Genomic DNA, 13,478 nt, shown 5'->3' with positions numbered 1-13,478 from the left:
AATACAAAAAGTACTAAACGGCTAAATTTCACAAAGTCTGATACGATGTTGACGACAAAGAGAAGAATAATGCGCATCTGCAAACCAGTAGTAACATGTTTGGGTTTAGGCCTTTGTGAATGTGATTTTAAGTTAGTGCTATCAATTTATATATTGACAATTAGTTAGGAATTATTACCAACAAGTACACCACGTACTAAACTTATTGAATGTTAAGAGACAATTTCAATTTAAAAATTTAATCCCTATAATCAGCTTATTACATCAGTGTATTACTTAAAATTATAATAAAAAACTAGATATGAGTAATTTTATATCGCACATTGACAAATACATACAATTATAAAACATACAAAAATATTTATTGTTAGGTTATTATCATTTATTTATTAATTTTAAAATGAAATTAGTAATATTTAAAAAAATCTGCTAATCCTGGTTACAAAAAGATATGAGGTATTTATTAAATTAAAAAAATAATAATATCTATACGTAACCAATTAAAAATTATTTATAATTAACAATATATTAGTCATTACATTGATTTCATTATTCTAAATTGTGATCGAATTGGATATTAATTTGCACATAACAGAACTTTCTTTTTTTAATGAATTAATGGTAACTATTTGTGTTTATGTCCACAATAGATATATAGATATTAGATATGACATGTTGGTATATTTCAAGTAGATTATGATTAACCAATGATATTATTATATTAGTCATCACTCTTAATTTTTTATTACATTTTTATTTATTATAATAATAACAAACAATGACTAAAACTTTAAAGGAATAAAAGCAAAAGATATATGGAGATTTTTCAACATTTTAACAATACCATAAAAGTTACTGTGACCTTTATCTGAAACATTAACATAAATAATGGCATAAGTGACTTTATTACATGATATTTGAACAGTATTTTTTTTCACAAACGACAACAATAATGGGGACAGAGATTAAAAACAGCGACAATTACTCCCACACGTCCCGGAACTGCCGTATTTTGAAAATGGAGATTGTCACGATAATATTATTCGAGTGTGTGTCTGAGATAAATCCAGATTGTGAAGCCAGAAGTCTTTGGGTCGGTTGGGGCTGTTTTGTCTCCCAGCAACGGGCCAGACTACCTGAATGGACGGTGGAACTTTCTTATTGCAACGCTTACCCGCCTTGTTGCCAAGTCGGCACGTGTTTCAGTATTACATATTTAGTGTCTATTTTTATAAGTTATACTTCAAATATTATTAAAAATTAACAATTTATTTATCGTGATTTACGATTTTGAATAATTTAATGTCTTATTTTAAGCTATTGTTGATATCAAATTTTTTATTATAAATAATATTTCTAAATTTATAAATTTTTAGTCATTTAAAATTAAATTATGAATTTTAAATTAATAAATAAATAAAAATTATATCAATCGGCCAAAAGAATATTTTGTGTTTAAAATAATATATGTGTGCTTATTTTTTTAAAAATTGTCTAAAAGGGAATTATTAAATATATAACAAATAAATTAGACATCAGAAATGATTAAAAATTAATAATTTTTTAATTTTATTGAGATTAACTTTTTTGAATAATTTAATATCTCAATGTTGTCGTAAATTTAAAATGTCCTAGATTCATTTAAAATTAAATTTAATTAAATTAATAATTATAAAATTATAATACTTTTAGTCAAAAAATTAATTTGTATTTAAAATAATAAATGTGTGTTAATATTTCTGTAAAATTATTAAATTTAAATTATTAATTATGAAATTAAAATATATATATATATTTTTTTCAAAAAATTAATGTCTTAATTAATGTTTTTGTCATAAATAAAATTTCAAATATCCAAGATAATATAAATTTTAGTCATTTAAAATTAAATTATTAATTTTAAATAAATTATTGTAAAATTATAATATCTGTTTGGCCAAAAAATAATTTGTTATTTAAAATAAAAAATGACTTTTTAATAATTCTGTGAAAATTACACTTTTAATATCTATGTTTATTGATAGTTTAAAACTACAAAAATAATCTAAAAAAGAGTTATTACAATACATAAACTACACATCAGAAATTATTAAAAATTAACAGTTTATTAATTTAATAAATTTATTACTAGATGAATGAATAATTTAATGTTTTATTTTAAACAATGGTTTTGTCAATTTTTTTATCATAAACAAAATTTCAAATGTTTTGAATATAAATTTTTGGTCATTTAAAATTAAATTATTAAATTTAAATTAATAATTAAAAAATTATAATATCTGTTTGATCAAAAAAATTATTTAGTATTTAAAATAATAAATATATCTTATAACTTTTTAATAATTTTGTGAAAATTACATTTTTAATATCTATTTTTATTGATTGTTAAATGGTTTTGGTTAATTTAACGTCTTATTTTAGACAAAGTTTTTGTTATTTTTTTATCATAAATAAAATTTCAAATATCTAAAATAAGAATATAAATTTTTAGTCATTTAGAATTAAATTATTAAATTTAAATAAATAATTGTGAAATTATAATATTTATTTGGTCAAAAAAAAATAATTTGGTATTTAAAATAAAAATGTATCTTATAACTTTTTAATAATTCAGTGAAAATTACATTTTTAATATCTATTTTGATTGATTGTTTAAAATTATAAAAATTATCTAAAAAGAGTTATTAAAAATTAACACATAAACTACACAACAGAAATTATTAAAAATTAACATTTTATTAATTTAAAAATTTTATTACTTTATTGGGAACGATTTTGAATAATTTAATGTTTTATTTTAGTCAATTTTGTTCTAAATTTTCTTATGATAAATAAAATTTCAAATATTTAAGATTATTTAAAATTAAATTTAAATTAATAATTATGAAATTATAATATATTCTCAAAAAAATATATTTGTTTGACATAATAAATTTGTGCTACAACTTTTTATTAATTCTGTAAAATTACTTATATAATATATATTTTTATTGATTGTTTAAAATCTAAATTTAAAATTATGCATCAGAAATTATTAAAAATTAGTAATTTATTAATTTAATAATACTTTATTGGGATTAACGGTTTTGAATAAATTAATGACTTATTTTAGTCAATGTTGATTTGTAACTTAATAAAATTTCAAATATACAAGATTCAAATATAAATTATTAAATTTAAATTAATAATTATTAAATTATAATATTTTTTAAAATTATGTTGTATATAAAATAGTAAATATGTGTTACTACTTTTTAATTATTCTGTGAAAATTACATATGTTATTTAAAATTTATTTGATTGTTTAAAATTAAAAAATTATCCAAAAATTATTTATTAAAAATATAACATATAACAGTTGTGAATAATTTAATATCTTATTTTAGTCAATGTTGTCAAGTTTTTTGTCATAAATAAAATTTGAAATATCGAATATAAATTTTTGGTCATTTAAAATTAAATTAACAATTTTAAATTAATATTTATAAAATTAAAATTTTCTTTTAGTCAAAATATTTTTATTTAAAATATAATAATAAATGTGTGCTATCACTTTTTATTAATACTGTAAAATTAAATATTTAATATGTATTTATATATTGATTGCTTAAATTATATAAATTATTTAAAAAAATATTAAAAATATAATACATAACTTACACATCAGGAATTATTAAAAATTAATAGTTTATTAATTTAATAATTTTATTAATTTATTAGGTTTAATGTTTTATTTTAGTCAATACTATTATGAATGTTTTTTGTGACAAATAAATATAGATATAAGATTCAAGATTTGAATAAAAATTTTTGATCATTTAAAATTAAATTATTAAATTTAAATTAATATTTATAAAATTATAATAGTTTTAATCAAAAAATAATTTGTATTTAAAATAATAGTTATTAAAAATTCTATAAATACCTTATTGGTATTAACTGTTCTGAATAATTTAATGTCTCAGTTTAGTCAATTTTGTTGTAATTTTTCTTATTACAAATAAAATTTCAAATTTCCAAAATTTTAATATACATTGTTGGCCATCGAAAATTAAGTTATTATATTTAAATTATTGATTACGAACATATATTATTTCGCTCCAAAAATTTATTTTGTATTCAAAATAATAAATACACTACATCTTAATAAATCTGAAAAAATAAAATGTTTAGCACATTTACACAGTTTACACACATCGATATCAAAATTTTATTTTTTTCCCTGAACGTGGGACTCCTGAGACAGACATGGCAACGTCTACGAGGCAAAACTCGATGCAGTCAGACTGGCCTGAGTCAGAATCGACGCCGCAATATCAGTTTCTCGCAACGAATCGCGCTGTAAAGGTGTTCCAAGTCCGTACCGATTCGGTTTCGAAACACGTGTTTTCCACAACAGTGACTGCCGACACAGGACCCGATTTTCGTTCACACGACACACACGGGGTGCAGGGATTAACGTCTTTTCATCCATTCACAGGACGCAAACTGCGGTAAGTTGGGACTCGTACAGCTGTTTTGGCGGACGTCTATCGATTCGATGCTTAATAATTTAAATATGCGATGGGCTTTTTTCGGCGATGACATTCGGTTTGGCGGTCACGAATTTTTCGGTGAGCCGCGTATACATCTCTCAAGGGAATTTTTACTATTAAAAAATTATGTAGTTTATTTATTTAATGATAATGTTTAAAATAATGTTATGTTATCAGCTGTTCTGTTTATACAGCATTTATAAACAAATACGTGTAATTATTATTATTATTATTGGTTACTGTAAATTAAGTGTTAAAATTAATTTATTGAAATTGTTTAATTTTTTAGAACCTATTTGTATTTATTTTATTAATGTCATGTTATATTACAAATGTTACTGATGGAATTTACTTTGTGTATACTACACGAAGTAAATTATTTGTTTATCTACAAGTAATTAGTGTAGAACTAACATAAATAGTTTATATTAATGATATATCTATCAGTTTATTGTTATGTTATGTTTCTCGGAAAAAAAATATTAACTCATATTGAAGAAAACGTGCTGTGTTATAAAATTATTTAATTTTAATTTATTTTCTGTAATTAAATAAATATTTTACAAGGAAACAAAACATTTTATTAATTTGTTGATTTTTACATTTATAAACTAAAAAAATATACACATTATTATATGAATCACCATTAACCAGCGGAAATCATCGTTTAATTATTACTTTTTGTTTACCAACGATTTCCTTGAATTTTTTAATATAAATTGTAACTGAAAATAGTGAATATAAATATAATAATATACATTTTAAAAATTCGTGTTTTTTGTGTATCATTATTCCCAATTAATGTTGGATGTGATTGTTATTGTTTATATTAACTTTTACTTTTTATTTACAAATTGCATTAATTGTAACAAAATATACATATTAATATTACATTTACAAACATATACAGATTAATATACAAATGAATCAGTTAATTCATACGAGAATTGAATTGAGGAAAACTAATATTAAAATGTCAAAAAATATTTATACAAATAAAATCTATCAGTAAACTGTAATAAAAGCAATAAAAATAGTTAATTAATTAATTCTCTCCTCTCCAGGTTCAGTTCTCGTTTAAGTTCCTGATTATCTATATCGTAAAAAATATCGTATAATATATCACAGACTAATTTTTAATATTGATTTATTATAAATTAGTCTGTATATATGTTTGTAAAGAATAAGAATCTTTAAATTAATTGAGAATGATAATTTGACACATTAGATAATTTTTAATAATATTAATCATTTTTTTTTGTTACACAAGCCTCTGTACCTATAAAGATTATAAGGAACTGAAAAAGCTATTGATTTGAAATTTTTGTAGCAATTATAATTTGACTTGAATAATTTTTATAATTTATTTTAAACAAATAATTTTTGATTTCGTCATAGGGGACATCAACTTTAATTTTTAAAATCCACATGTAATTACAAATAAAATGTGTATTCCATATCATTTGCCTATACCCAATATTTTTTGAGTTATTAATTTTTTTCCAAAAATTTTGACAGATTGATAGTCTTACTAAAATGTCTGCAAAGCCACAAATTTTGATAAGGGAAAGTTCATTTTTGCCATACCAAGGAGCAATTATTAGTATTCCGAAATTGTACATCTTAAGACATCAATAACTTAGTTATTTTCAATAGAACATCATTTATGTTTCAGCATAATTATTTTCCATTGTGTACTGATAATATTGTGCCATGGGTGACATTTGTTTTGTATTTAACAATATTCCATTACATTTTTTGTATGATCAAGTATAAAAATATGTGACTAAAATTTACAATTTTCGTTTTATTAAAAGTTATATTTAGATAATCGGCTTAAAGAATAAAAAAGTAAATGTTTAACTTAGTAATTGTACTAAGCTCAATTACTATTGAGTAATAATATAAAATTAATTAAGAAACTAACCTAATGCAGTGTCTCAATAAAACTTACCTAATTCCATAAAATACTGCTTTAAAATCACATATATCAGTCAAAGAAATCATACTATAATACCAAATGACACATTTATAAAGTCAACACAATAAATAAATAAACGAAAATTATCGAAAAATTGATTAAAAACAGCGGTCGCGTCTTATTCTCCTCAAACTCAAAATAGGTTAAAACTGCAATAGTTCATTTGTTTTGCTTTCGACCAATAGAATGCAGACTATACCGGTTATTACGATTCCTGGAAACGATACATGCACCTTATATTTAATTGGTATACAAGTAAAAACTATATTTGAGAATACAAAATAAATTTAAATTTATTATTTAGTCCAAATTATTTTAGGTACTACTTACAAATGTATTATTATTGAATTAAATATACTTTTTGACTTGACAAATTTATGGCTAACTATATAAATACCTCCTAAAAATTTTCTAATATTTATTTTATTTAATATAGTTATGAGTGAGTGTCTATATAATTACCTCAAGACAAAAAAATTATTGATTAGTTCAATAATGTTTCTAAATTATGATAACCATATAAATAGTTCCAATAAAACATGCCTGAAATTTTAGTAAATCTGTTCTACACTCGCGTTAAAATCGCCCAAATCGTTCAAAGGAAACTTAGGACACCAACACGACACATTTATATAATAAAAACAAGAGAAAAGACCGTGAAAACCGACGAAAAATCACAGTAACCGCTTCTAAATATGTTTAAAATGTCTACCGGTTAGAATGCAACTACTGTTGTGCAATGTAGTGCGTTTGTTTAATTTGCAAGTTCATAGGACATTTGCAATTTTTATTTAATTTAAGTGAATTGGGGACATTGATATTCAGAAAATGGACCTAACAACAAGAAATCAATTGTTGTTGTCGTGGTGCAATAGTAAGTAATACTGCTATGTCTCTAAATACAATTAACCTAACCTATAGTGCAGAAAAAACTTACCGCAGATTTTGACAGATTTATGTAAAATCACAAAAATACTTGAAACGTAGAACACGACACGACAGAATTACGAAATCAACACAATAAAAAATTAGGGCTAATTGGCCAAAAACCGAGGTAAAATCGCAGACGCGTCTTCCCGTGAAAATTCTTGCAAATTGCATTAATTCTCTCGTCCACCGTCGACCAGTTGAAGTGTTGTGATTCCTGGAAACCGGAGGTGGTTGACCTATTTCATTTGTTTGATTAATATGAAGTGATTAGTAAAAATGTAAAATAACTTTTATTTAAATTAATTATTTTACATACAATGGAAGGAAGGAATATACTTATTAGAGTTGATTTCTGTCGAATAAATATTAATTTAAGAATTTTGGCAAATGGGTAAGTTTAGTTTGATTAACTACGAATATTAATTATTCATTTTGCTAAATAACACGGAAATTAATTCATTTAATATTGGTTATTGTTATTTTTCGTTACTTGTTATTATTGATGTAGTATTATTATTATTTTAAATTCTGTTTGATAGTATTTCAAGTTGTTACCTTATTGATGTATTATTGTTACCTTATTAATAATTCCATGGTCGTTATTAGTTCAATTAATATAAGAAACTTTCAGATACATTAAATGTACTTACACAGATTAAAATACAATTTAATATACATTAAAAATTAAGATTTTTTATCTGAGTAAATATTTTTTACAAAGTAATTGTACATAATTCTGGGATATAGATAATAAAATCAATTAAGATGATTAAAAAAGAATAAAAACTCAAAATAAAACAAAAAACTAAAAAAGCAAAATATTTTTATTAAGATTTAAATAATATTGGGAAGTGTGAGAAATATGCTGAATTATCAGTTGTAAAAAATAATTTTGATAAAACTAGAATAGAAATTATACATTTATATAAACAAATATTAATAAATATTTACATAAAAGTATTTCTACTTTTTTATTTATTATAATAAATGAAATTGTTTAATTTAAATTCCTTTTATTTATTTTAATAAAAAAATATATGTAATTATATTATATAATATTATATTATACTAATTTTGTAAATTTTTATATTTATAAATGAAATGGCATTTTAATTATAAAATATACAAATTATTATATAAATTATCATTAACTAAGGGAAATCATCGTTTAGATATTATTTTTGTTTGCCAACGATTTCCTTATATAAAGTACTGTTTTGAAACGCTACAAATTCCTAATTAATTCGAAGATTCTTATTGTTTACAAAAAAAATTATTTACGAATTCCAGTAATTTCTGAAGGAATAAAATTTCAGGTTCATTATATATATTTTATGTTTAATTATCTAAACCGTAACTAAAAACATCTACGTATTCTTACAGATTAATTTAAAATCAATATATATTAAAAATAAAAATGTTTTATCTGTGCAAATTAGTTATATACATACTTTTGTTAATTGGTCAATTAAAATTATTAAAAAGAACCAGGAACGAACACAAAACCAGTTATAGAAAAAAAATTTAAAATATTAAATAGTTTTCTCCGATTAAAAAATATTAAGTAATATTGGAAAATCTATAAAATTATGCAGCATTGACAGTTGCAAAAAGTATTTTTGATAAAATTAGCATAGAAATTATTTTTATTTAAATAATTTCATAATACAATTAATTAATTTTAATTTTATTTATACTTAATTAAATGATTATTAATATTAAATTGAATTTATAATTCTTTAATTTGATTAGTTTATATTAATTTGTAAATTTTTACATGAACTAGCGTTTTTATAAACTATCAAAATATAAACATTTCTGTTTACTAATGATTTTCGTGCATTGCATGTCAATATAATTGAAAGTAGTAGTTATTAGATATTTATATTATTTTATGTGTTTTGAAATGTATTAAATTACCACCTTTTTATTTTTTCCCAATTAATTCGATGATTCGTATTATTTATTTACATTATAAACTTTTACTTTTATTTATAAATTGCAGTAATTACTTAATTAACAAACAAATTTCCAGGTGCATTAAGCATATTTTATGTTTAATTATTCATTCAAAAATACCTAATAACTAAAACATAACGTACTTAAACAGATTAATTTATAATCAATATATTTTTAAAATAGAAATGTTTTATCTGCCCAAACATCCTTTTACAAATTAATTATGTACACACTTCTGTGCTACAAATAATAAAGTCAAGTAAGATGATAAAAAAGAACCAGGAACGAGAACAAAATCTGTTATAGATAACTAATTTTAAAATATTAATAAGTTTTCTCCGAATAAATATTAAATAATATTAGAAAATCCGAAAAATTATGCAGAATTATTAGTTGAAAAAATTAGCATAGAAATTATATAGTAATTTAAATAATTGCATAATACAATTATTTAATTTAAATTTTATTTACAATTAAAAGAATAGAAATAATAAATTGAATTTAGAATCCTTCAATTTTATTAGTTAAAATTAATTACATTAATTTATACAATTATAAATGAACTAGCACTTTTATATTACATTAAATTTGTTTCCAAACTATTTTCTTATACTGTTTTCAATAATAGGTACATAGTATTTGTTAAAAAGCCGTATTTCATTATTTATTAATTTTTCCCAATTAATTCGATGATTGTTATAACATTAGAAACTTTTACTTTTTATTTATAAATTGCATTGATTGCTAATTTAACATATTATATTTCCAGGTACATTAAACACAATTTATGTTTAATTACGTGAATAAAATATACATATTAAAATTACATTTGCATATTTATACGGATTAATTTGTAATTAATATATCTTAAAATTAAAACGTTCTCTCTGTGTATAAATTCTTTTATAAATTGAATTGTGTACATACTTCCTTCAATAACTATGATAAAGTTAATAAAGCCAATTAAGACGATAAAAAGACAACCAGGAACTCAAACGAGAACCGAACCGAACAGAGAAAACTAATTTTAAAACCGACTCTCAATTATCATTAATGTCACATGAGAAACTCAACGTTTCCCACTCTATAATTTCACAACTTCCTACATAAAAACTGCGTTTTTATATCGTGAACTAGTTACGCCTTATAAATTGTGATTGATTTAGCGTGCATCAGTTTCTATTTAATTAATTGCCGACTTCAATTACGAAATTGTCTAAAACTGTGCATAGACATCGACAATGGGTTTGTTCGCACGGTTTTCGTTGTAATTAAGTCTCACGTCAAAAACTGAGACCATTGTTCCGAAAACTTTTCCTTTCGATTCCGGAATCGATTGGATGGAAGATGGATTAGAACAATCGACCTTGGCGGAATGACACTTTGCTTTCTTCCTTTTTCAATCGTACGAAAATAGGAATGATTCATTGTTGGTGCTGTTCCCAGCTTATTTTCTTTAAAATTTTGTTCGTTTTTACTCCGTCCCGTCCCATCGTGGAAACATTCTCTCTCTTCTTCAACGATGTTTATCAAATCGTGAACATTGACGCACCTTATGTTTTGAGGTGTATCCATCGTTTTATCTATCGTTTTTACGTTTTATCAGCTGTACATAAATCAACCGATACTGACAAATCGCCAGTTTCATATCTGACCTCCATTTTCGTGACACAGATGCATGTTAAAGTGGGTGCGTCGACTTTTATTTTCTTTCGGCCGTTTATAGAAATCCTCCGTTGTCGTTGGTATTCACGCCGTTGCTTATAAACAAATCGAATTTATTATTATCGGTTTTTACGGAAAGGGAAACCTTCCAAACGCCAAACGTGTAATTACCAGCCGTTTTTTATTCGTTATGACCCAGATATGCAAGTGTTATATATAATTAAAACGCTTGGAGATAAAATCCCCGTTTAATTTGAGGCATCCCAAATTAGACTTACACTTGGGCTCAACCTGCACCAACGTATTTCATATTGGAGTTGAATAAAAACTGTAATACCAGTCATAAAGTTTGAATTTAATAACATGGACCCACACGGTCGGTTGTGAAAGTTGTGAATTAAATCGACTGCGGGACACTTATCGACGAACATCCGGCATTTTTACAATTTCCAACGACCAAATCAAGCCACCGACCATAATCGGAACTCGGACGTCTGTTGACCATAAAAAAACTCCCGCATAAAATGTGCCACCTTGAATGGTGACACGTTTACATGTTTGCTGGGTGATTTTGCCCCGGTTACGTGGCCAGGCAAGGGACTTTTCCAAAATCGTAATGGAAAGTCGATGGGTATTTTATTATGCTCTCTGGAGCAGAAACGGTTTCGCATTGTTTCTGATGATTTTTATGATTTTTCTAGTCATTTGTTGAATTACAATGGCGACCTATTTGCCAAGTGACTGAAAATAAATATAAAATCGGTGAAATCATGCAGAAAGCCGGACGAAAAACGTCAGTCAGCACTTGTTTGTTTCAGGCTCTATTATTTATAATAATTTCTCGTTTTATTATTTTTTCTAGGAGCTACTTTTTAAACTAAATATACACGTTTACATTGTTATACGTAATTGATATTGAAGCAAACAAGTACTGAAAGACAAAGGAAACATTTTTGGTTCCCTCTCACAATTAGTCAAATTATCTGTTCTTATAAACAAGAATTAGAAAACTGAGTATAAAAACTTAAACTAATCGCTAAAAAACAATTTTAATTACAAGAAATAATTTATATACATTTTTTAAAATTGTTGTAAATATTTTCAATTGAATGACAAAAAAATATTGCTTGTTCTGGTCTCACATTGAGAAATATAAATTGAAGTATGTTTCTTCAACAAAAACTTGAACACTTGGTCGTTATTACTTGATGATTTTAAAGCAAGGAAACATTTTTTAAGCTTAATATTTAGATTCTTTAGAACTGTTGTTACAGTTTCGACTGAATTACTAAGAAATATTATTTTTTTTGTCTCACACTCAGGAATATAAATTAACAAGATCAAATAAACAAAAACTTGAACACTTTGTCGTTTTTATTTGATGATTGGGTAAAAAAACTGAAAATAATGACAAATAAACAAAATTTTAAAGCAAGGAAATATTTTTAAACTTAATATATAATATTTTTTAAAATTGTTGTATATAATTTCCCTTGAATGCCAAGGGTATTATTTGTTTTTATCTCACACTCAAGAATGTAAATTAAAGTATGTTTTTCAACAAGAACTTGAACACTTTGTCGTTTTTACTTGATTAATATGTATAAAAACAGGAAATAATTACAAATAAAAAAATTTTAAAGCAAGAAAATATTTTTTAAATTTAATATATAAGATTCTTTCAAATTGTTGTACAAAATTTAGACTGAATGATAAAGAAATATTGTTTATTTTTGTCTCACACTCAGGAATATAAATTGAAAGTATGTTTTTCAACAAGAATTTGAACACTTCACTTGATAATGGGTTATGACAACAGGAAGTAATTAAAATCAAAAGTTTTAAATTTTAAAGCTAGGAAAAATTGTAAATAATTTTCACTGAATAACAAAGAAATATTTGTTTTGTCTCACACTCAGAGATATTAATTTTAAAGTATGCTTTGTTAAGAAGAGCTTGAACAACAATAAAAAAATTAACACAGGAAAATATTTTTAAACGTAATATTTGATCTATTTTGAAATTGTTGTAAATGTAAATATTATTGGTTTTTGTCTCATGCTCAGTAATAAAAATTAAAGTATAATTTTCAACAAGAACCTCATTTTTTTATCTGAGATAAGTTATAAAAAGTGAAACTACTTTCAAAATAAATTTAAAAGCAAAAAAATGTTTTCTAAACTTAATATATATTATGAAATTGTATATAATTTGGAGAGAATGACAATTATTATTATTTATTTTTATCTCACAATCAGAAAATATTTTTAAACAAAAATATATAATATACTTATATATATATATAACAAGATTATGGTCTGTTTTCGTCCAAACCTTAAACAGTTAAATATTAAATTCAATAAACGGTACACGTGTTTGAAACGCAGCAGGATTCAAATTAGTCGTCG

General features: G+C 23.2%; 1 protein-coding gene across 2 annotated transcripts in view; it reads left to right on the top strand.

Moving 5' to 3' along the window:
* Positions 1 to 4,233: 4,233 nt before the first annotated feature.
* LOC109601390 (MICAL-like protein 1) overlaps positions 4,234 to 13,478 on the top strand; it is a 61,269-nt gene continuing 52,024 nt past the window's right edge. The window contains exon 1 of one of the 2 annotated variants that reach the window (XM_020017632.2): positions 4,234 to 4,493. In XM_020017632.2, coding sequence (XP_019873191.2) covers positions 4,249 to 4,493 — 245 coding nt within the window. In that variant the 5' untranslated portion in view covers positions 4,234 to 4,248. The remainder of the gene's footprint in view (positions 4,494 to 13,478) is intronic. The other variant, XM_049967173.1, reaches the window with a different exon arrangement.

This window comes from Aethina tumida, chromosome 5 (genome assembly GCF_024364675.1).
Source record: "Aethina tumida isolate Nest 87 chromosome 5, icAetTumi1.1, whole genome shotgun sequence".
NCBI lineage: Eukaryota > Metazoa > Arthropoda > Insecta > Coleoptera > Nitidulidae > Aethina > Aethina tumida.
Note: the sequence above shows the minus strand (reverse complement) of the source record. Positions and strands in the feature narration are given on the sequence as shown.